Source organism: Scardinius erythrophthalmus (assembly GCF_964197995.2).
Source record: "Scardinius erythrophthalmus genome assembly, chromosome: 17".
NCBI lineage: Eukaryota > Metazoa > Chordata > Actinopteri > Cypriniformes > Leuciscidae > Scardinius > Scardinius erythrophthalmus.
The window spans coordinates 20,583,907-20,608,871 of record NC_138237.1 but is presented as its reverse complement, the minus strand read 5'-3'; the positions used below and the strand labels follow the sequence as shown (position 1 = coordinate 20,608,871).

Genomic DNA, 24,965 nt, shown 5'->3' with positions numbered 1-24,965 from the left:
AAAGGGCAATGCTTACACACGTCTGAGTTCGCAGATGCTGTCGCTCCAGTACCTCCATCCTCCCCGCCTCCACCAAGATGGGATATTTCCTCCAACTCCTCTACTCAACCAAGCTGGGTCCTCCTCTATCAACCTCAACAACATCAGTCAGGCTATCCCTTCCATCCTGAAGACTTCAGATGTCTTTTCCTCCATCCACCCCACCACCACCAGATGGCCCCTTTCCTTACTCCGCCGGGGGGTGAGCGGCGCCCCCGCCTTCGTCTTCAGGCGGGACTCGCAGATTCAGTACCCTCTGAATGCGAGTTACGAACAGGGCCTACGCCAAAGAACCTGATTGCTTGCTGAGCTCCTAAATAAATGTTATTGTTACAGTATTAATTCTCCCGAGTCTTTCTGGTAGAACTCCTTTGTTGCCTTGGAGGTGTGTTTTGGGTCACTGTCATGCTGGAAGACCCATCCACGACCCGTCTTCAGTGTTCTGGCTGAAGGAAAGGAGGTTCTCATCCAAGATTTGAGGGTGCATGGCCCCGTCCATCGGCCCCTCAATACGGTGAAGTCGTCCTGTACCCTTAGCAGAGAAACAGCCCAAAAGCATGATGTTTCCACCTCCGTGCTTGACTGTAGGGATGGTGTTCCTGGGGTCATAGTCAGCATTTCTATTCTTCCAAACATGGTGAGTTGAGGTGATGCCAAAGAGCTCAGTTTTGGTCTCATCTGACACAGCACTTTCTCCCAAGCCTTCTCTGAATTATTAGATGTTTATTGGCAAACTTCAGACTGGCTTCTACATGTGTCTTCTTGAGCAGGGGGACCTTGCGGGCGCTGCAGAATTTCAATCCATTGTGGCATATTGTGTTACCAATGGTTTGCTTGGTGACTGTGGTCCCAACTGCCTTGAGATCATTAACAAGCTCCTCCCGTGTAGTTCTGGGCTGATCCCTCACCTTTTTCATGATCATCCTTACCCCATGAGGTGAGATCTTGCATGGAGCTCCAGACCGAGGGCGATTGATTTTTCATTTTGTATTTCTTCCATTTCCGAATAATCACACCAACAAGTCTTCTTCTCTCCAAGCTTCTGGCTGATGATCTTGTTGCCCATTTCAGCCTTGTGCAGGTCTACAATCTTGTCCCTGACGTTTGACAGCTCTTTGGTATTGCCCATGGCGGTGGAGAGGTTGGAATGGAAGATACAGATTCTGTGGACATGTGTCCACTGTCATTAGGACATTAGGAGTACTTTCTTAAAGTGACATGACTAATCTGTGTTCCACATGGGCACATAACCAATCTGTGGGAGGCAGAATTCTTGCTGGTTGATTGGGAATCAAATACTTATTTCACTCGATCAAATGCTAATCAATTTACAACCTTTATAAAATGTTTTTTGGTTGATATTCTGTCTCTATCCGTTAAAATAAACCTACCATCAAAATTATAGACCCTTCATTTCTTTGTGAGTGGGCAAACTTACAAAATCAGCAAGGGATCAAATAATTATTTCCCCCACTGTATAATATAAGCAAATGAATATCATAAAAATGCTTTGCATGCTGATGCTTTACACCTTACCTGCATTGTATTTCAGTAGAGCAGATATAACAGAAAAGTTTAGGCTCCAAGTCCATCATATTATCCGCTCAACTGTTATTCATGATTATATTAAAAAGTTAACAATTTTAAGCCTTAAGCTGCCAGGCTAATGGGTAAAAATGCATTATTCCTTTGTGTTTAGCCACATTGTAAGGTAAAACTCCCATCTACTGTACATGTAGCCAGTTCATCAAATTCCCAAGAGGCTTTTGTGATAAATCAATGAGGTCAAAAGGATAAAACTCCTTAAATAGAAGTAGACCTGTTCTGTAAGTCTGTGATTGATCTGTTCTTGTGTTGTTGTGGCCTTTGACCATTTTTAATATGAAACTCAAATAAGTGAGTTGTAATAGTTTGTCACAATGACAGTATTGATCAAATGCATACATTTTAAAATACAAAGAAAGAATATACTTTTCAATTTATACCATCATCCTCAATATCAAATCTTGCTAAATTTGTGAGAATGAATGCTAAACTTTTATTTTTCTGGGCCGTGAATTGCTTTAATCATCAATTGTGATTAATGTGCACTATTTATTTACTTCACTCAGACATGCTTGTAGTTGGTGTTGGTCAGATTTTTGTGGGATAGAGTGCTTTTCTCTGATGATACACATTAAGACAACTTAGATTTTCAGCTGGGACTCGTCTTTGGATGCTTGTTGCTATGGTTACCACTCTTCATGAGACACTCATCATGAGTCTTTTTGCTTCTGCATTGACCCACCAAATTTCATAATTTTGCCAACACTCACAGCTTGGCAATTTTGTTGACCCGTATGACCTGCGACAAGTAATTTTAGTCAATAAATAAAGTCAATAAATTGACTTTTAAACCCTGTTCCAAACACATAAGCATTTTCCCCATAAAGTGCTAGCCTATAATGTTTTTGAGATGCACAGATAAAAATTTAATATTCCACTGAGAAAAGAGTGAATTAGCTCAAATAATTCAAATATAAATGTGGTTTAACCTTAGAAAGGAGTGATTGTTTATAAAAACTGTGTGAGCTTGACATGGTTTAATTAAGGGTTTGTCATATTTAATAAATCAGCAATGTTTGTCCTGATCACCTGATGTGTGTATTATGTAATCCCATAAATGTATAAATGAGTTTGTGCATGTGTGTGACTTTGTTAAGAGAGTTATATGCGCTGCATTCCTCACCGAAGATCAAGACCCATAATTACTGGTTCCTTCAACTGAATAAGAGCTACGTCAAATTCATAATATTCGGGTATTCCCTTGTGCTCTTTTGCTTTGAGGTTATAGAGAGGATGAGGTATGTACTGCTTCACTTTTATTCCTATAAGAGTAAAGGAAACACAACTGATGAGATTTACACCATTATACATGTTCTAAATGATATGGTTGAAGACATAACATTACCTCGGATATCTGAACCAATATCAACAGTTATCTTATCCTGTGTGTCACCAAAATTGAAGCAGTGAGCTGCTGTCAAGATAAAGGTTGATGTGACTAGTGACCCCATGCAGTTCAAGGTTTTTCCATTGCTGCGCTGCAAAATCATCAGAGAATGAACGTTATAATTCAACAAAAACTTAGCATATGTTCATAAAACTAGTGTGGTGGATTGGCCACTCCATGACCAATTCATACAGTTCAATACAGTTCATTTGTTTTACAGTAAACTTAAACTTCTATAACTTTTTTACACTTTCATTCTGCTGATTGTCTTTTAAAAGATACCAACCTAAGGTCTGTATTCAAAAGCATTCATGAATTACAACTATTTATGTCTGGATAGTGCATTTTCACGTCTATGCGCAAAAAGGGCACAGTTAGGGTGACATTGGTTGAAATTAAATAAAGTAAAGAAATGGAATGGGGAAATGTAGAACAATGAAAGGATAAAAAAGAAATGGGATTTGGATTTGAGATCAAATTGGACTTATTAAATAGTGAACCAACATTACATCTGTCATGGATGGTTGCAGGAAGGGAGAGTAGAAGCAGGATTTATTTACAGTCACTTTATTAACAAAAAAACAAAACACTGGAGACCAAGAAAGAGCAGGAAATGCAGATGAGAAAGGAGGACAAAAACCAACTGAAAATGAGGGCTATTTATACTAATTAAGGAGGAAACAAGAGCTAACAAAGGTAAAAGGAGATACAAACTGATGTAGCTGATAGCACATAGATGACTGTCAAAACGGGACTTGTTTACCTGGAACTATGCGACTAAAAACACTGTATTATTAATGCCAGGCCAGTAGTCGGCGATGTCACTTTGTGTATAAAAAAACACAACTCCAAACTAAACACGTAATACGCATAACATCACCATTTTCACAATTTGAACATTACGTTTTTGTAGTTTACATGGAGATGATAATGGTAGGCCTATATATATATTTTTTAAACTTTACACTTTGAAACACGTTTTCAAAAGTTTGCGTTTTCAGGCGGCCCCCAAAACGCCGTTGTTGAGTAAACCGTTTATTTTTTGTTTGTTTTTTTGGTTGAAAATGGTGTCATGTAACACCTCCTAAAACAGAAACCTCATGTCACAGCATCATCTTCTATAGAGATAATGTTCTGTAATGCAATATTTCTGAGGTAGCCTAGATATTGTTATTCTTGTCTTCATGGTAATATTGACAATATAGAACATTTAAATCCACACTATGTGTAAACATGTTACTGTAGTAAAGGATATTGTGTGTTTCCTTCCACATTAGTTTATTTGAGCAAAACCAGGATCTCCACTGTTACGATAGGCCTTATTGTATCACATAAAAAGTCAACATTTTATATGAGAAAGGATTTGACTTATTTAAAACAAATAACCTTTAAACAAAGCAAAATATTAACATGCAAAGTGCTGTTAATGTTGTCTTTTTGGTATAGTGTTTTTTATATGTCTACATTTATTTTTTGTAATTGTTGCATTGTGAAATTGATTTTGCACCACCCAAATAACTATGATGAAACCTTGAAAAAAAACCTTTGTTGCAATCATAAACAATTTCCTGAAAATGTTAGCACTCACCAAAAATTTGACTGTTTCTGTGAATTAAGAGTCTAAATTTGTGACATTTTGTAAATTTGTGACATTTGTGACATTTTGGTTTAGTACAAAAAAAAAAGAAAGAAAAAGAACAAATGGGAACAGGGAACAAGTCTTGTTTTATTTTTATTCTTATCACACAAACCTCCATTTTATGGTCTATGCTTTTTTAAAAATTTTCATGCATATACTTTTTGTCCAGTTTTATTTTGCATGATTTATAATTTTCAATAAGTTACACAAGTTTCACATGATCAAATCCCAGTCTAATTGGCACTGCTAATCTAGTGTCTGTGAGACGAGACTGTCAAATTCATACTTTATACTTCCAAAAATGTGTCCTATTAATTTACAAAATAAGCATATTTATGCTGTTATAACAATTTAATATATTAAACTTAATGTGGAGGATGGGATGCCGAGTCGTGGTTTCTCGCTAAGTTTGCTCCTCATCTTCCATAATTATACTTCCCATAATATTTTACTGTAATAATAGCCCTGCTTAGAAACAGTTAGAAACTTACTTTATGGGAGCTGCGGGCAAAGAAAGAACAATTTTAATGAAAGCTTAATCAGACAATGTATGAGTCACATGTTTGTTTTCATTAGTCACATGTTTTCCTTTGTCCAGGGGTCTGTGTCTGACCCATAGTTGTCATTTTTCATATAGGACGTAATCTACCTTCATATACTTCAGCCATAAATGAACTGACTGAGAACTGCAGTGATGAACTGTAAGGCTTTTATTGCAGTTTGTTATCATTCTCAAAACAGATGGAAACAAATTGTGAATTGTAATACTGCAAGTCAGAATGTAGCACTGATGAAGTCAGTATAAATCAAGATTATTTTAGTTGTCATTTTGAAATATATGTGCAAATCATCAGAGCGTAGAACAAACAATATTATATTTAGGCATGTTCTCTTAAAAAGCCTTAAAAAAGTTTGTTTTTTAAAAATTATGTGATTAAAGGTTGTGTGCGTGTGTGTGTGCACAGAGACTAAGCAATTTGTAGGTTTATTTCACCAAAATGCCCGAAAGCACTGTGTTTTTAAAACATACTCCTGTGTCAGTGGTCATTATTTTGTAATTACATTTGCAGCGCACTGGCATCACCAAACAAAATTGCAAAAAATAAAAAATAAAAAAAAAAACTGACACTCCCCTGCTTGCCATTGGTTGGACATCCAGATAGTCTTGCACAAACATAGACATAACATAGACATAAAATTAAAATAATAACACATGAAAGACTGTTGATAATAAACTGGATTAATTTTTTAACAAAGACCAGCAATTTTACTTAAAATTGTTTTAATGTATCAATGAAAATGAATCAAAGTGTTTTCTCAGATTGCACTCACAGTTTCAGTCTGCTAAAACATTCAGAAGAACGTTAGAGGGTTGCCTATTACGTCATTTCCTAGGTGTTCTTTAAGGAATGATTGTATATCAGCACTGAAAAGATTTGTATGGTAATCTCTGGTGTCTGCTTGGGAAACGGGGTTCGGGTTTCTTCTTGTGCAGATGTCCTTCACTCCCCAGCTTAATACACCAACCTATCACAATTTTACAGATATTAAAAAAGGTTCATATTTCTCAGCTTCTCTCAAATTAATCTTTAAATTCACCCTGTAACACACAAATTCCAATTGGAAGTGAACATCCCTATGGCTTTATATATGTGTGTATGTGTGAGAGTTTCCTCTCTGCTCTTCAAAACTTGCTGTCTTTTCTTTGGACCCTGCAGCTAATCAAATAACATAACCGTTCTACCATTTAAACATATTTCTTACCTATACATAACTTATTTAAACTTCATATGAAATAATGCATGATGAAAATGTGTGCAATATGTCACAACAAAACAAATACCATACCATCCAATCACGAGGACTCACCACCCTGAGTCATATGATCATAAATGGTAAAATTACTGCCTTTGAAGTGAGCATGGCATGTACCCTTCACTGACGGACTTGTGAAAGGGCCCTTCATGAAGGTGTTCACTTTCGTTTGGTACGTCCCTATTTAATGGCGTCCCCTCCCTGAGGAGCCATTTTATACGAGACTTCACAGCCACATCACCAATACTGTTTTCAACAGGAAATGGAAATCTCACCTGAATCATTCGACCTTTTTTATTTATGTAAGTGGCCCCACCGGTTTCACCTATAACAAAATGACATGCAGACACAAGGAACTGTATAAGAATTATATCAATTCATTTCAGATATCTGATTAGAATGTTTTTAACCAATGTTATGACCTAAGTGGTAGATTAGAGCTAAATAAGCTGCTGTCACAATGGCAAAAATCAAACATACCTTTGCAGGAAACATCATCTGTTTGTGGTTCAGTACCACCACTGCACAGAAAATTGTCTGTAACTACATCTCTTGCGTTTGTCACGTTGATTCCTACTGCTTTTTTTGCATCTTCAACACAAGCATCCCGCTAAAGAATAAGTACACCAAGAAGTGTTCTTAGATTGTTGTGGATCAAATGTTATATATATATATATATATATATATATATATATATATATATATATATATATATATATATATATATATATTCAAATAATACGTTTTCTGTCGTATATTGCACATAATTAATGTTAAATGGCTAAATGAAATTCAAGTCCTAGCAAATGATTGTGCTGTATTTGAACTTTGTGACATTTAGGCCCCATAAAATCAAAGTTAAAGTTTTGTTGCTTTCTTATACTCATAATGCACTGGATTTTTTTTTAACTTTCTAAATGAATACACATCAGATTAGAAATAAAAATAAAATCATTACATATTTCCCACGCTTGATCTTGATGTTTCTTATTTTTCGTGGTACAGGATCAGTTTCGGTCTTCATTTTGGACGTAAAAGAAGCTTCCACAAGTTCGTTGCTCATTAGTAATTCCTCTGTAACAAATGCAAAATGTATGACATTTTATGTTTGGTATGTTTCATTGTATAAGCAGTGGCAGATGTTTAATATATCTACATTTAATTAATCTTTCACACTTTTTGATAGGATTCTAATATGCAGCATGTCTGACAGATGTCTTATCTGGTACCTTACCATGTCTTTTGCACGTCCCTTCACTGTCTGAAAGTCTCAGAGCTCCATTGGTTTCTTTGGTGCAGGGGATGCACATAGGTCTGTACAGAGATACACATGATGTTCTTTAATTAATTCAGCCTTTTTTTATTATTCTTAATAAAGTTGCATCAAGTTACATATTCCTCACCGTAGATTAGCACTCATCTGAACACTTTTTTTCAGCTGTATAAGAGCTACATCAAATTCATAATATTCCTTTATTTTCAAATGCTGTTTTGCTGTGATGTTATATTCAGGATGACATATGAACTTTTCCACTTCTACAAATGCAAAAGGACAAGTAAACGTCATTGATAAGATTTATGCTGTAACTATTTTTTCTTCATTAATCATCTGACAGTATGGGTGTATCAGTTAAGGACATAACATTACCTTCTCTCAGGCCTTTTTCCAGATAAACTGTTATCTTATCAGCTGTGTCTCCTTTTTTAAAGCAATGAGCTGCTGTCAAGATGTAACTTGAGGTAACTAATGACCCCATGCAGGTTGAACTGTATGAAGAACGCTACATGAAGAGCAGAGAAGATAGATGTTGTCATGCTTCATCTCTATTGCCATATAACTTGCATGTCTATTTTGCCTCTTCTTGTGTTTTTTATTTTTTATTTTTTATTTAAATGAGCGAAGTATTATACACATGAATCTATCTATAATTATATATAGACATACATATGATAAAAAGGTTATGCTTACAGCAACATTAATCTGTGCCAACCAGGGAAATGCACTCCGTTTCGTCTTGTCATAGTTTTGATGAATCCCACACAATTCAACACTGGTGCCCTCATCTGTGTAAGGAAGCAGGTACATAGGAACAATCATTCATTACATGATAAGAACTAGAGGTTCCTTAAGTCAATGCTTAAAGCATTAGTTCTCTATTCTGTCAACATTCATTAACCTGCATGTAGTTCCAAACCTGTATGACCAAGTAGAAATTTTGAAGAATATCCCATTGTCCATTTCACATATTCAAACTAATGCATTCTCTCACATACAAATACACGAGAATTAATGACAATTTCCGTCAATGGTGTCAAACCTGCTATGACACATCTAAAGGCACCATGTTTGAATGAACAGAAGCAGGTGTAATATAAATGAAATTTATATCTATAAATCTCTAAATATAATATCTAATAATGTATATTAAACATAAATTATAGTACCAATCATGTTGTCAAACGTCTCCTGCACCTTGTCCAAGTCTGGAAGAATAAAGAAATGTTGTTCTTGGTCCCTCTGTGACACCAAGCCATTCACGTCTTCTTTATTCACATCCTCTCCAACTCCAAATACATAAAGATCTGGAAAGAGAGGACACATTCGTATCAATAAGAAATCAATAATAAAGTCTTCTAAATCAATATGTGCAGTTTTTGCTGTCCCTGATGATAATGCTTGTAAATGAAAGACATATTTGAAAAATACTACAAGTCCTAAATATTTGATTTCATAATAATGATTGATAAAATGCATTGCTTACCAAGTTTCTTCTCTCGTTTTGGATCATTTTTGGTGATGAGACGTTTGATCTTGTTCACTTTAGGTATAGGATTCCCCCCCATGTTTGCTTGACCTTTGAAGTAGGAGATTAATTGAGATAAATTACAGTGAATATTTGCTTCAAAGTTGATCTCTAATTTATGGCAAAATGCCTGTTGGGTCTTCAAGTTTTATGGGGACTTTCCATAGACATAATGATTTTTATACTGTACAAACTCCATCCCTTAACCCTAACCCTACCCCTAAACAACCCTGACAGGAAACTTTATGCATTTTTAGTTTTCAAAAAACACAATTTAGTGTGATTTATAGGTTGTTTTTTCCCTCATGGGGACCAAAATAAATGACATTATGTAGGCTATGCAAATTACTGTAAGACTTAAGAAATTACAAAATGCCGGACAGTCTGTTTCGGGGGCGACCAGACCCTGAGAGGACAAAAGGACCTCTCTGGAGATTACCATTTGAACTGGCCCTCGTGCACCATCGAGACGAAAGTCTCACCTCCGAGTCATCTTAATCTACATTTCCTTCCCTCTCCCCTCACCCCCTCTCTCTCCCCTCACCTCCTCTCTCTCATACTCAGATGATCACCTGAATTCACCCAAGAAAATGTATAGTTTAATGTGAATGATTATCACAGAGTATGTGTGGTATCATTTAAAATGTCACAGTGCGACTGGTGCAAATGTCTTATTTCCAAATAAGTAAAACAAAAGGTAATAAGGTTTTTGAGAGTTTATGGATAACTAGCACACAAGGATGGGTTGACCTCTAGACAAATGGTCTCCTTACAGCCAAAGGTGTAACCTCTGAATGCAAATTCCCATTGTTAAAAGATATATCCAAGTGAAAGAGGTCCTGGCTATTTAATGAAATGCAGCAGGGAGATCGAGGCCTTTTCTGTAACTCAGATTGGCTGTGAGGCTGAGAGAGAGATCTCTCAGCCTCATGTATTTCTTAATGTTGAGTATGCATCTCTTTTCTTTTTTCCAGAGAATGTGATGTTTTGTATTGATTATCTTTGAATTGAATATGAAATTGGCATGATACATTTACCTGACATAATAAATTGCTACATTTGATTATTCTAACTGACTTTGACATTATTTTCATTGAAGAGTTAAACGGAATAGTCAAACATTCGCTCATAATTAATGATCCACAGATATCATTAAAACCTTTTAATTTATGGAGTCAGATGAAATAACGAGAGAATACATATTCAAATGTATTTCATTTAATAAAAAAATACTTTAACTTGAGAAAGGACAATAAGACGTTAAAGGAGAACTCCGGTCAATTTTAACATTGAGCTAATTTTTTTGTACATTTGGAGTGCTGTCAATACAGAGAACAACGACAAAAATCGGTGTTGCCTACACCGAGTTATTCTATTTTTAAAATTTGCACCCTGTTGACTTCAATGGGGCAAGTTTTAAACCTGCTTTTAGCCTCTTAACATCCTTCATGTGTCATTACAAGTGCACAGAAAATGTGAGTGATTCCTTCTGAGTGAACACGAGTGAATCTGACTGCAGTAGATGTGAAAGATAATGCCAAAGTAATCAATTGCCGAGTTCACACGCGTGATCATAGGTAACTAAACCTATGCGCGTGAACTCGGCAATCGACTACTTTAGACTTCAACCGAAAACAGGATGTAAACACAGGTATTTGCGCTGGCTTAAATAACATCATTTTTATACATATCTTTCACATCTACTGCAGTCAGATTCACTCGTGTTCACTCAGAAGGAATCACTCACATTTTCTGTGCACTTGTAATGACACATGAAGGATGTTAAGAGGCTAAAAGCAGGTTTAAAACTTGCCCCATTGAAGTCAACAGGGTGCAAATTTTAAAAATAGAATAACTCGGTGTAGGCAACACCGATTTTTGTCGTTGTTCTCTGTATTGACAGCACTCCAAATGTACAAAAAAAATTAGCTCAATGTTAAAATTGACCGGAGTTCTCCTTTAAGACCTTCCGCACTGGTCGGATGCCGGACTTTGGGCCGATTTAGCACGAGTTTACATTATGAATGGAATAGATGTAATTACCATCAGTGAACATAATGATGACGTGTTGGGTCTCAAGGAAGGTCGCTGTATCGCTGAGCTCCTCTATTATCAAGCTCTCATAAATATTTGCATAGACGTTGGCGATATTGGTACCTGAGCGTTCACCTTTATCTGTCACAAAAACATCAAAAACAAACATTACAACCAGCAAAGTTAATGAGAAACTTTTTTCTAAAGAATATATGATTTGTTTAATTTCTGCTCTACATATTATATATATATATATTATATATATGTATATATATATATATATATATATATATATATATATATATATATATATATATATATATATATATATATATATATATATATATATATATATATATATATATATATATATATAGTTCCAAAATTTATTCAGACAACTTGCTTTCCTCACTTACATAAATGGACTGTAACAAGTTGCTGTACCCCTAAATGTACTATTTTGGCATGGCACATTTTTCTGTAATTATCATCTCTAAATATGACTGTTTCAATGTATACAATAAGAGGCGTACTTACCTTCAAAATTAAAATTGTCCAGATCTTCCTCAATCTTCGTTAGCCTATCATCTTCTTTAGTTCTTTTAAAGTTCCTCATAGAGATTATCCGGTAAACGTCCGTAGCAAATATCAGGATCTCATAGTTTGGGGAGACCTGGTAATAACTAATCTTTTGGGAAAGAGCAATAAGTATTCAGAGTTGGAAGCACCATCTGTCGGTTATCCAATCAAAATGCTGGATTGAAATGTGGTTATGTTAGCATTAATGATAGCATGAACAACAAAATATCAAGATGTTAAAGGAGCTCTATTATGGATTTTTGAAAATGACATTTCATGTAGTGTGTAACATAGCTCTAAATGAATGAAAAACATCCTGCAAAGTTTTAAATCTGAAAGTGCACTGTATATAAAGTTATTGTCTTTCAAAAGTAAGAGTCAACTCTGAGTCAATGAAATGAATCGTTCTTTAAACCAGTCATAAGCGGTTTCGTTGTGACGTCAAGACGAAACATTATCATATTGTCCGCCCACTTATTGCGTGCGCAGACACCAGGGAAAACTTGAACCTCAAACCAACAGCTGATTCCTGTGGATACTGGACAGCATCATTTTTTTTCACTGCCCAAGGACGAGCATGTGAAGAATCAGTGGTTAAAATTAATCTTTACCATGATATCACTGCAGCATAATCCTAAACTTTTGCTGTGTTCTCTTTATTTTACTGACGACTGCTTCTCAAATCTCGGTGTTCAAAATACTTAGTTTTGAGTTTTATATTGTGTAGGTCTCCTGCTAACTGGCTAACTCACATTATCTCTCTCTCACTTAAATACTTCTGCTAATCAGTTTGTGGGCCACTATTACCTATAACTGTGTCTATTAATGCAGATTGTCTGTCATTCTCACTACTTTGAGGAAAGATTAAGCATGGATCAAGATTTGTTTTACCAACGTTTATGTTACACCAGTCATTCACATCAGTCAGTCACGCTGTACACGATAAACCAATCACAACATACTGAGCTGTCTGGCCAATCAGAGCAGTAGCTTGTGGAAAGGCAGGATTTAGAGAGATTGATTCATTTGACGAGTCGTTTGAGATTCATTGAAAATGTGTTGATGTGCAAGTGTTTATTATGAGGAAATTAAACCGTTTTTTGACCTTTGTAGGAGACTCCAAAACAACATTAGGAAACTTTAAAATAGCATAATAGTGGCACTTTAACGATTGCATGAACACATAAAGAGTTCAAGTCCACATGAAACGACATATGCATTTTGCTTCCATTATGTGAAACAGGATTTTCATTAAGATCGAATTCAGTGTTCAACTTGATTTCATCCTCCGGTAATTGCTTGAATGCAAGAATGCAAGTATACTATGGATTGTAGGGGACTACTCCCCTCTTGAAACGCATCAAAGGCCAAAGTATAGGCCTACTTACTTAAGTATAGGCAACCAGTGTTGCCATGTTGTGGAACAACTGATTTGTGCAAAACAAATACAATGCGCATGTGCAACCTACGCATACAAAGTCAATAAAAATCAGGTGGTGACAAAATTTGCATCATGTGCACGGTACGTGGACCCTCGCAAATGCTTAAAAACTTATGCTAAGTAAACTTAAGGCTTAAAGTGATATTTCATTTGGATGAAATCTGAGAGTTTTCTGTCCCTCCATAGACAGGCAACGCAACTACCAGTTTGATGCTTCAAAAGAGATCGTAAAACTAATCCATATGAATTGAGCGGTTTAGTCCAAAATTTCTAAAGAGACAAGATCACTTTATATGATAAACAGATTGAATTTAGGCTTTTATTAACTGTACATATAAACATTGATCAATGAACATAAACAGAAGCTCAACCGTACTTTATTGACACATGAGAATGAACCTCATTGGTTCTCGTGTGTGAACATGCGTATGAACAAGTGAACATGCTTGAGTTTCCGTTTACCACACGTGTGAATTGATGAATGTTTATATGAGAATAAAAGCCTAAATTCAGTCTATTCATCATATAAAGCGATGAAGTGTCATATAAAGTGTGCTGGTGTATTTTGGCCCAAACTCAGAGTACTCCCCCAAAAGGTGGCAAACCAACGCGGGACAGCTGCTAGGAACATTACTGTCAGCACCCAAAAACATCACTGCTGCGACAGTGGAGAAAACTAGCCAGAGAAACAGAGTTCCTGCAGGAGCAAAAGAGACATCACTGCTGAGGCAGTGGAGAAAATTAGCCAAACTAGCGGAGGAGATAACATTGCTGCGGCAGTGAAAGCAAGTTGGCCAGAGAAATAGAGCTCCTGTTGGAGCAGGTGGGAAGACACTGCTCCGGCAGTGAAGTAGAAATATTTTCACTATTTTAGTGGCTTGGTGGTGTTAATTGAGGCGTATATGGTGATCCTATAGGTTTGAGTGTGAATAAGCAGGAGCTGAAGAATTTAGCTGATAAGGGTTCATTGAGCTTCTTTGATGTGGAAGCGATTGGATTGAATATAGCTCTTAAAAGCCTCTGACGTCCAGCGACTGAGTGTTTGAATCTGAAGCTGCTGGTAGAAGCCTTTTTGAGCAGCTGTGGTTGCTGCACCAATGCCAAAAGAACGACTGGAAAAGAGTTCGGCTGGGATACCAGATTGAATCAAATGGATTTGAGGTGTTTTTGGAACCAGAAACGTGTGACGGAGCAATTGGAGTCAGATGGGAATTTAGCCTGTGAGCTTATAAAATGTAAGTAGGCTAAAAGGGATTGATACGGCTGAATTGGTGACGATGAGTGGTGTTGTGGTGAAAAGTGAATATTGGGATGTAGACTGAAAGAGAGATGTAGAGGAGAGGAGCCGAGGCTGTGATTGCCAGCGGAGGCAGCCTCATGCTTGGGTCGGCCTCTGGGGCTTGGGGAGGGACATGGAAAGAGGCACAAGTGGGAAATGGTGGATGAAAATGAGACGAGTGAGCCTGTGTCGCAAGTTGAGGCAGCCTCGCACTAGCGTCTGCAACAGGAGCTGGAGGCAACGGAAAGGAGAGAGTTGGTGGTGGCAGGAGGGAAAAGTAAAGATTGTGAGGCTGGGGGTGAAGCCAACGGGCATACCGAAGAACAGCGCAATGACTGGAGGAGCTGCGGTAATGCTGAGTGGAGGAAGTGACCAGAATTATCCTATCTATTTTTCTTTTGGCAGTGAGGCCTGGATATTAACTGTATCTAATGGCCAGAAATTCAATTGATGTGACTCTCGACCCTTGATTTATCCTGGGTTAAAGGTACACTGTGTAGGAATTTCGCCCATCGAGCAGGGAAATTGTATTTTTCATTCAAACGAATAGTGCTCTCTAGCGCCTCGCTTTTTCAAATGCGTGTTGCAACTACGGTAGCCGGTATGTACCAAGAAGCTATGACAACATGTCTTCCAATAGCACTTCATCGAGGTTAACTATACATGTTCTATACATGTTCTAAACACACTGTTTGTATGATACATTTATTTCTCTTTTCCCATACTTATCCAGACCTGAAAATAACTCAAATTAAATTCCACTTTACAAACTGCGTAGGTACAGTAGGAACCCTAAACATAACATTTTATTATCAGGGTATGCATTTATTTGTCATAAGTTGTAAAGAGTGAACTTGAAAGATGTCTTATCCTGAAACCCCCTTGCGGACAGCATTATGTCCTTCAGAAAAAATACAGTAGTCAGAACAGCCAAGTTTGATGCTTGTAGCGTTAAAGCTCTAGAAGTAGCAGTCAAAAATGAATAAATAAAAGTATAAATAGTATAATAATATGTTGGCTTCTCGAGCTAATTATTGTTTAATTTGCACCGTCTATGGTGGAACGCTGAAACAAACTATTTTGGTGTGGCGACTGAAAACTAGAAGGATTTGAGCTATGATCTTACGAGGTTGAGCAGACGGGGTTGAAAGTGCGAATTGGCTGGGACTGAATCTGCGGTGTGGCCCTGGCTTGCTGAGGGCCTGCTGTGGCGGCCCTGACGTTGGAGGAAGGCCTGTTCCCACACGGGAAGAGGGCAGCATTGCCTGAGACGCGAGCTTGGTGCTCGACAGGCCTTATTATCCATTTCTGAGACCAATACAGAAAACTATAAGTATAGGTCTCTCCAGGACAGTAATAGGAGTTACCAGATCAGTGGGCAAGGCCATCAACAGAGGGGCGTTTTCGACCGCGTTACCTGATTTGTCCACGTCACAGTGTGGGTAGGGTTTAGGGGTGGGGTCGGGTGAAGGGCATAATTTTCATTGATTTATATACACCCACCAGTTTGAAAACACCCACAAATTTAGAATCGCCCACTTTTGTTCCGCAGAGACCACATACTCGAAAACTGTCAAGGTACATAGGTGTGTGTGTGGGCTAAGTAGGCTATAGGTCTCCTCTCATGCTGATTTGTGTTCCGAAGATGAACCAAAGTCTTACGGGTTTGGACCAGAATTTTTATTTTTGGGTGAACTAACCGTTTAAAGGGGGGGTGAAATGCTCATTTTCACTCAATCTCCTGTTAATCTTGAGTACCTATAGAGTAGTATTGCATCCTTCATATCTCCAAAAAGTCTTTAGTTTTATTATTTTTATCAAATAAAGATAGGGTGTACCGAGTCTTTCCGGAAAAAACGAGCGTCTGGAGGCGGGCTGTGTGGGCGAAGCTAAAGCTGTGCTAACGCGCCGAGCTAACAACACACAGAGACAATAGAAGCAGTTTTACTCACCGAACCTTTATCATTGTGACTGCTCGATCCTTAAGCATTAGACGATCTGCAAATCCGTCGATCTGGGCTTTGTTTATAAAACAATCATCGTCGAAATGCAGGGAACAAACAGTCTACACAACTCCGTTTATGCTCAGGAAAAACAAACTCCATCCACTGGTGCCTTAACGCCGGGTTCTTTGGGAATCTGTGCAGGGTTGTCTTGCCCTGGCAACCAAAAACACACTTCTTTGGTGATATTGGCTTCCCAAAAGCCGGGCAGGGCGCTTTGATGGCGAACTGCTTTCGCTCTCTTGCTCTGGTCTGCGAGTGCGCGCGCGCCCGCGATCTTAGAAGTGCCCTTAGGACCCATATAAGGAAATTCCGTTACATCTGACGTCACACATACCCATACTCGAAAAAAACTTTCCGAAACTTGTGACAAACTGGAAGGACAATTTTTGGCACAGAAATACTCCTTCAAACGTACAATTTAATTTTTGAAACTTTGTCCATGTTTAGCATGGGAATCCAACTCTTTAACAGTGTAAAAAACTCAGTATGCATGAAATAGCATTTCACCCCCCCTTTAAGGCTCATATTGGAGGCTTACGATAAGAATGTGAGGTTAAATGTTCACTACTGACAGCATCACAATTGTAATGCTTCCTTTTCAAATATTGGTATTTTTATTTTTACAGAACCTTTAACATCAAAAATAACAGCAATTAAATGACTGCTTTTAGAATGATTTAAGAAAACTTCATTATCGACATCAGTAGCCTAAAAAATAAGTGGTTTCAACTTTATTACATCAACCTCTGGGGGACATACCTTCTCTATAAGCAGTTTAACGGTATCTTTTGCCTTGTCAAAATCTTCCTTGTCGATGCTGTCAGATACATCCAAAGCAATGTAGATATCAAGTTTTCCACCCTTATCCAAAGTTATTTTCTTCCCCTGCTGATCTAAAGACAGAAGGAACAAGGCATTCACATTATGGATACACATTATTTTCTTTTTCTGAGCACGCCAATTATTAATGGCGATGAAAAAAACATGTGCGTTTGTGTATAAATATGATTAAGGCTTTAAACCACACAAATGTACCTTCTCCTTCATACTGTTGAGAAACTGCTAGATTTGACTTTAGAGAACTGCTGAATGCTTCTGACGCTTCCTCTGGGGTGTCGTATGTGAAATGTGCTGCACAATATTTACACAACAACATTATAGGTGCATTATCCAGAAAAGCCACATTTCAAAAGCAAAATCTCTTATTTTTGAGAACACAAGTCCATACAAGGCACATTATTTTGGAGCTTCAATGTACCGATCAGAAGACTCACCGTAGCATTGCGGCTCTGTCCCTGACCACTGGCCACCATCCAGACAGACTCGCTCTTTGGAACCAATCAAGGTCAATTTACTGTCACAGCGGTACGTAACTTTCTTGCCAACGTTAAACACGTGGCCTGTTCGACTGCTACCAGGGGGAACGCCAGGATCAGGACAGTGATCAGCTGTAACAAAAAGACAAATTGAAGTCAAGTCAAGTCATCTTCATTTATATAGCGCTTTTAACAATGTAGATTGTTTCAAAGCAGCTTTACAGAGATAAACGTAAAATTTATGGTAACAGAGATTGTTTTGGCTTTATAGCGGTTCATTAGTAAAGTTATTTTCCAGCTAAGGATAGTTATGATTGATTCGCTTCCGTCGCAACAATCATTTGTTATTAAATTAGGGGACGCTAAGACGACACAATTCTCTCTACAAAGACTTTAAACGCGAACCTGTGAGAAACGCTGATGGCGTTCACATGCGCATTAAGAATTGGTTCTATAGTTATGTGCGTTTGAATATATGTACGCAGGTTTGTAATTCCCTACAAACCAAGCTTAAACAAAGTACTGGTGTTTCCTTATAATTTTTGATACAGAATTTTATTTTATTTTATTAATTCTGGGTAGATACACGAATTGAGTTTCCCGACAACGCTTTATCTGTAGAGTGGTAAAGGGATCCTCCATAGGGAGAGACTAGTTGGCACTTCAGCACTGCATTGTCATCGGGTCTAGGCGAAGGTCCTTCATCAGATCTGGATACGGCCTGGATCTGGCAGGCTGCAGGAAAACCTTGCGATAAACAAAGACACTAAAATTAGCGTAGATGCCATTCTTCTTGTGATGTAACAAGTACATCAGGATTTATGGGAAGTGTTCCTGGTTCCAGCTGACCTAATCTATACAGCCTAACATTGAATTATAGAAGTCTATAATGTATTATGTGAAAGCTAGGTCAAAGAGATGTGTTTTTAGGCTAGCTTTGAACTGACAGAGTGTGTCTGCTTCCCGGACAATGGTAGGAAGGCTGTTCCAAAGTTTTGGTGCTAAATAGGAGAAGGATCTACCGCCAGCAGTCGATTTTGATATTCTAGGTATTATCAACTGGTCGCAATAGACGTGAAGGACTATAATGCGTTAAGAGCTCGCTCAAGTACTGCGGAGCTAAACCATTTAGTGCTTTGTACGTGATCAGCAATATTTTGAAATTGATGCGATGTTAAATAGGGAGCCAGTGCCTTTGACAGAACCAGGCTAATATGGTCATACTTCCTGGTTCTGGTAAGAACTCGAGCTGCTGCGTTTTGAACTAGCTGTAGTTTGTTTATTAAGTGTGCAGGGCAACCACCCAGTAGAGCATTACGATAATCTAGCCTTGAGGTCATGAACGCATAAACTAATTGTTCCGCATTTGTCAATGAGAGCATATGACGTAATTTAGATATATTTTTAAGATGGAAAAATGCAGTTTTACAGATACTGGACACGTGACTTTCAAATGAAATATTGGTATCAAAGAGCACACCCAGGTTCCTAACCAACGACCAAGACTTAACAGAGCAGCCATCAAGTGTTAGACAGTTTTCTAGGTTATTACGTGAGGAAGTTTTTTGTCCAATAATTAGAAACTCTGTTTTTTCAGAATTTAGAAGTAGGAAATTACGAGTCATCCAATTTTTTATATCCGCTATGCATTCCGTTAATTTTGTGAATTGGTAAGTTTCGTTAGGTTTTGAAGAAATATAGAGCTGAGTATCGTCGGCATTACAGTGAAAGCTAATGCCATGTTTCCTAATGATATCTCCTAATGGTAGCATGTACAGAGTGAACAGCAACGGTCCTAGTACTGAGCCTTGTGGTACGCCATACTGAACTTGTGATCGATGAGACATCTCTTCATTTACTGCTACAAACTGATAACGGTCAGATAAGTATGATTTAAACCATGCTAGTGAAATTCCAATAATGCCAACATAATTTTTGAGTCTATTTAAAAGAATGTTGTGGTCGATAGTATCAAATGCAGCACTAAGATCGAGTAACACTAATAGAGAGACACAACCACGATCGGATGATAAGAGCAAATCATTTGTGACTCTAACGAGAGCCGTCTCAGTACTATGGTGCGGTCTAAATCCTGACTGAAAATCCTCGCAGATATCATTTCTTTCAAGAAAGGAACACAGTTGTGAAGATACTGCTTTTTCTAATATCTTTGACAGAAAAGGTAGATTCGAGATCGGCCTGTAATTGACTAATTCTGTAGGATCAAGTTGCGTTTTTTTAACAAGCGGTTTAATCATAGCCAGCTTAAAGGTTTTTGGTACGTATCCTAGAAACAAAGATGAATTAATGATATTAAGAAGAGGTTCTATGACCTCTGGAAGTATTTCTTTCAGTAGCTTAGTCGGTATAGGGTCTAACATACCATTCCTCCAGGAAACTACAATGCACTGCCTGATGCGATACTGTAGTAGACGGTTGCATAGTTATAATTTTCTCCCTGATATTATCAATCTTATAAGTGAAGAAGTTCATAAAGTCATTACTGCTGTGTTGCTTGGAAACTTCTGTGCTTGAAGCTTTCTTTTTCGTTAGTTTAGCCACCGTTTCAAATAAATACCTAGGATTATGTTTATTTTCTTCTAATAGGTTTGAAAAATAAGCAGATCTAGCAGCTTTTTAAGGCCTCTCTGTAAGCAATCGAGCTCTCTTTCCATGAAATGCGAAATACCTCTAGTTTTGTTTTCTTACAGTTGCGCTCCATTTTTCTGGCTGCTCTCTTAAGGGCCCGAGTGTGCTCGTTGTACCACGGCGTTGGACTATTTTCTTCAATCTTCTTTAAGCGCAACGGAGCAACTGTGTCTAAAGTGCTGGAAAAGAGAGAGTTAAAAGTTTCTGTTGCAATATCGAGTTCTTCTAAGCTATCTGGGATGCAGAGATGGTGAAACTGATTAGGAAGATTATTAATAAAGCAATCTTTAGTGGCAGAAGTGATAGGTCTAACATATTTGAAACACGGAGTCGGCTTTGCAGCCTTGGCTAAATGAAGTTTACATGAGACTAGATAATGATCTGAGATGTCATCGCTCTGCTGCAGAATTTCAACTGCATCAACATCTATTCCATGTGATAATATTAGATCTAGAGTATGATTACGACGATGAGTAGGTCCTGACACGTGTTGTCTAACTCCAATTGAGTTTACAATGTCTTTAAATGCCAATCCCAATGCATCTTTTTCATTATCGATGTGTATATTAAAATCACCAACAATTAGTACTTTATCTGCAGTCAATATTAATTCTGATAGAAAGTCCGCAAATTCTTTGATAAAATCGTTATGGTGCCCTGGTGGCCTGTATACAGTAGCCAGCACAAATCTCAAACGTGATTTATCATTTATACTATATATTTTTACATTAAGTACTAACACTTCAAAATAATTATTTTGTGGATCTCCATTTGACCTTGGCAGATTCATGGAGAGGAATTCCTGCTGAAATTTGAAATGATTGTGATGAAATTTCTGCTGAAACTGTGTTGAACTCACATGACATCAGATAAAAACGCAACAGAATACACATGACACATCAGTACAACATTTTTTTAAGCTAAACTCAAGGACTCTGATATATGGAGAGATATTAGACCAGGAACTAAATTAGCATTTTTATATCTGATTAGTTAATGGAAACTGCTGAAAATAATGGCAATTACTCACAGTCACGTCCACAGATTGGTGTGGTTCCATTCCACTTCCCATTAGGCTTGCAAACACGGACCGCCGAGCCACGGAACTTATAATTGAAATGACATGAGTAGGTGGTTGTGTCATTTACATAGTACCTGTCTTTAAATGGGGACACCTCTCCATTCTCCAAAACACGAGGATTGGGACATGTGATTTCTAGAATAAAAGCATGAATAAACACATACTGTAGAAGAGATCTTTTGAAATAGCTTCAGATAAAAAAATATATATATATATATTTTGTTATGAGTAAGAAAATGTAAATAAGCATTAAGTTTAAAGTTACAGAAGATAAGCATGCTTTACTTTTAGTCAGTATTACAGAATTCTTATGCATTTCTTATGCGTTTCTATTTAGGTCATGTTCACTTTAAGATCACATGGTTCTAAATGTCCTATTACGTGATCCGTAGTTGGGAAGTAAACACTCACGCACTTCATGCCCTTTTCAGCGGTCTGTTTGTCTGTTATATTCTATGGTTATATTCATGGCATTTCAATCGTATCTGTCGACTTCTCGTGTCTGACGTAGCATCGTCGGTATGTATACTTTGTTTTGTGAGATTGTCTGGAGTTATTCTTCCTCATTTTTGAGAATAATTTTAAGTTTGTAGAGTGTAATCTATCTGGGGATGGTCTGAACTTCGGCAATGCCAATGCTAGCTCTCACGTGTGTCGTTTGTTAACGAGCTGCACGGTTAAGGTGATATAATGACCAGAATGCTGTTCACATGTATTTCTTCTCATATATAAGTGTTAAAATGAGTACAAACGAAATTGCAATGTTCAGTAATAGTGCAAATTAGCATTTATTCATGTGTAATTTGTCCTTGCTCTTTGTCTGTTGCAGTTTCACCTTTTCTCTGTAACTCCAATAAACTGTGGAACTAAGAATTAATCTGCAGGGTCTTGGTGTGTGGAAAAAGTTTAGCTGGCTGTCAGGATATTAAGTAGGACATATCGAGGACGGCACAACAACTCTGCTTCAAAATAGTCCAGCATTTATTCATGATATAATGACTCAAAATCACGGTGACCATATGGGTGAACGTGATTTCACCATGTACAACATGTTCCTGGATTGACATGTTTTGGTGATCCTGGAACAATATTACTGTCCAAAACTGTAGTCTTACTTTTAATCCTATCCCTACCCCTAAAAAATACCCTATCCATAACTTATCCCTAATCAGAGGGAAATGAATGTAGAAGCACCTTAACTGGTTTGCAAGCCTAAACTTGACATAAACTCTAAACGTATCCGTCCAATTTGACTGGAATGTTGTTCAAGGATCAACAAAGCTGTTGATCAAGGCACATATTTTACTTGGTGAAATCACGTTCACCCACATGATAATGTCTTGTTTCTTACTTTTGCACTCTGGGGGTTTTCTGGCACTAGGCTTTGGGGTCCAAAGTCCATTTTGAAAAAGACGTGACTGAACAGATGGGTAATATCCATCCGGACACATGTATCTTAGAAAACTTCCTGAAAGAACATAGCTCCCTCCAACAATGTTTAGATTCTCCTCTGGACATGATCTGTGTCTTTTGGACATGGAGGATGGAGCACCTAGAAACAATCAGATCAATGGAGGAGGTCACAAGAAAAATAACTTTTGTTGCGGTTTCATTTCCAGAGAAAATGCATATCTATATATAAGCCAATATATAGATTTAGATGAGAATTATTTGTGAGCTGTCTATCACAAAGTCTTTAAAAGTACCTTCATTTTAATATATTCCTTTCATGCTAAAAGACGTTTTGTCTCTAAATTTCAGAATGTATTTATCCTGATTAAGCAAAAAGGCTTACCTGCAATAAGAGGACATATCATTGCAAGAATTAACCAATTCAACCGCTGCTCACGATCCATGCTGTTTTTTCCCAGTTCTTCAGCTTAGATTAAAAAAGCAAATGGACCAGGGGACGTCTTTTTATAGTGGGGTCAGCAAGAGGATTTTATTTATATTCAGTGGTCAATGTTTAACCTTAAGTCAAATAAAGCAAATCAATTTCCTGGCACGCAAAACAAAATAATAACCGTCATTAGTACATCATTATATTATATATATATATATATATATATATATATATATATATATATATATATATATATATATATATAAAAATAATTTTCATATAGCACATTTGTTTGGGGAATACTGAATATTTTTAGAGTTAAACAGCACAATCATTTGTATTTCTTGGGTCCAGAGAGCAGCTCAAACTCAAGGGGTCATTTGAGAACACTACTTTTTTAAACTGCTTGCCTCATACATTAACACCAGCTTAATACATGAATATTAATTAGATAAATTCATAGTATATTATCAAATAACTAAAAGTAGCCTATGACGGGACATTGTTTGGTAGATGGAGGGAAAATACTTTAGTACTGTTGTCAGGCCTATGACAAACTTATGCAAAACACTTATTTTCATTTTAAACTAACAATTAACTCATTTTGTAAAAGCTATAGCTATGGGCAATAGATTCATCTTTGGAACTAAATAGCCTACATTTGTTATTGACTTTGCTGGTAATAATAAACGTGGCCTATTTTCATGGAACGTGTTTTAACTCTTGATTTCAAGAGAAAAAGAAAGATTAACAAAGGAGAAAGAAAGGAATAGCATAAGTCTGTGTTTCTGTAGAATTTCGATACGGTTTTACATTTTTTTTTACTTTTCTATTTCCTTATTTGCATTTGTTACCATACACTGTGTTATGTCCTATGAGTGTCTAGGGTTGTTTTAACAGAACGTAACATTTTACAATTTTAAAGAGCATTTGTCTGGGCCCTGCCACAGCACCACAACAACAAGATTCTTGTTAACTCTTTTTTATTCAAAAGGCTCTTAACATAGCTTAGGGAAGAACAATGGCTTCTGAAGGGGGCAATGCCAAAATAACAAACAAAAAGCCAGATCTACCTGTTTTTTTATATTCTTAATAAGCCTTACAAAGAAAGTACAAATAAATAACAGAAGTCTAAACTCACTCCCTACCTAGCCACAAAACAGGAGAAAAAGTGGGTTACAAAAATAAAATGGCGCCCGCCTCCCTACAGTTCCCAAGTCACAAACAAAAGAAGATAACAATAAACAATCAGGAGAATAACAGCTTAGGGAGGAACATAAATCAAAGGTGGCTTTACAACTTAAGAGGTTTTAAGAGTGAGGCGTCTCACACAATCAAGCAGACCCTTCAGCAACAGCATTTACACAGTAAGCAGGCTACAGCACAGATCCACAACAAGGGCACACTAGCTCCAAACAACAGGACCGGGCAGGACACAGACCATGCTC

General features: G+C 37.3%; 1 protein-coding gene across 1 annotated transcript; it reads right to left on the bottom strand.

Moving 5' to 3' along the window:
* Positions 1–4,737: 4,737 nt before the first annotated feature.
* LOC308705660 (complement factor B-like) lies at positions 4,738–23,561 on the bottom strand. Its single transcript, XM_081390777.1, has 18 exons — positions 23,470–23,561; positions 23,026–23,226; positions 21,624–21,809; positions 17,903–18,076; positions 17,664–17,759; positions 17,388–17,521; positions 11,861–12,011; positions 11,333–11,464; positions 9,248–9,340; positions 8,931–9,068; positions 8,455–8,549; positions 8,134–8,266; positions 7,889–8,021; positions 7,720–7,799; positions 7,444–7,559; positions 6,966–7,095; positions 6,761–6,810; positions 4,738–6,197 (listed from the first exon to the last, which is right to left on the bottom strand). Exons 1-18 carry the CDS (start codon positions 23,528–23,530, stop codon positions 6,024–6,026), a joined length of 2,277 nt encoding a protein of 758 aa, XP_081246903.1. The 5' UTR covers positions 23,531–23,561; the 3' UTR covers positions 4,738–6,023.
* Positions 23,562–24,965: the final 1,404 nt, after the last annotated feature.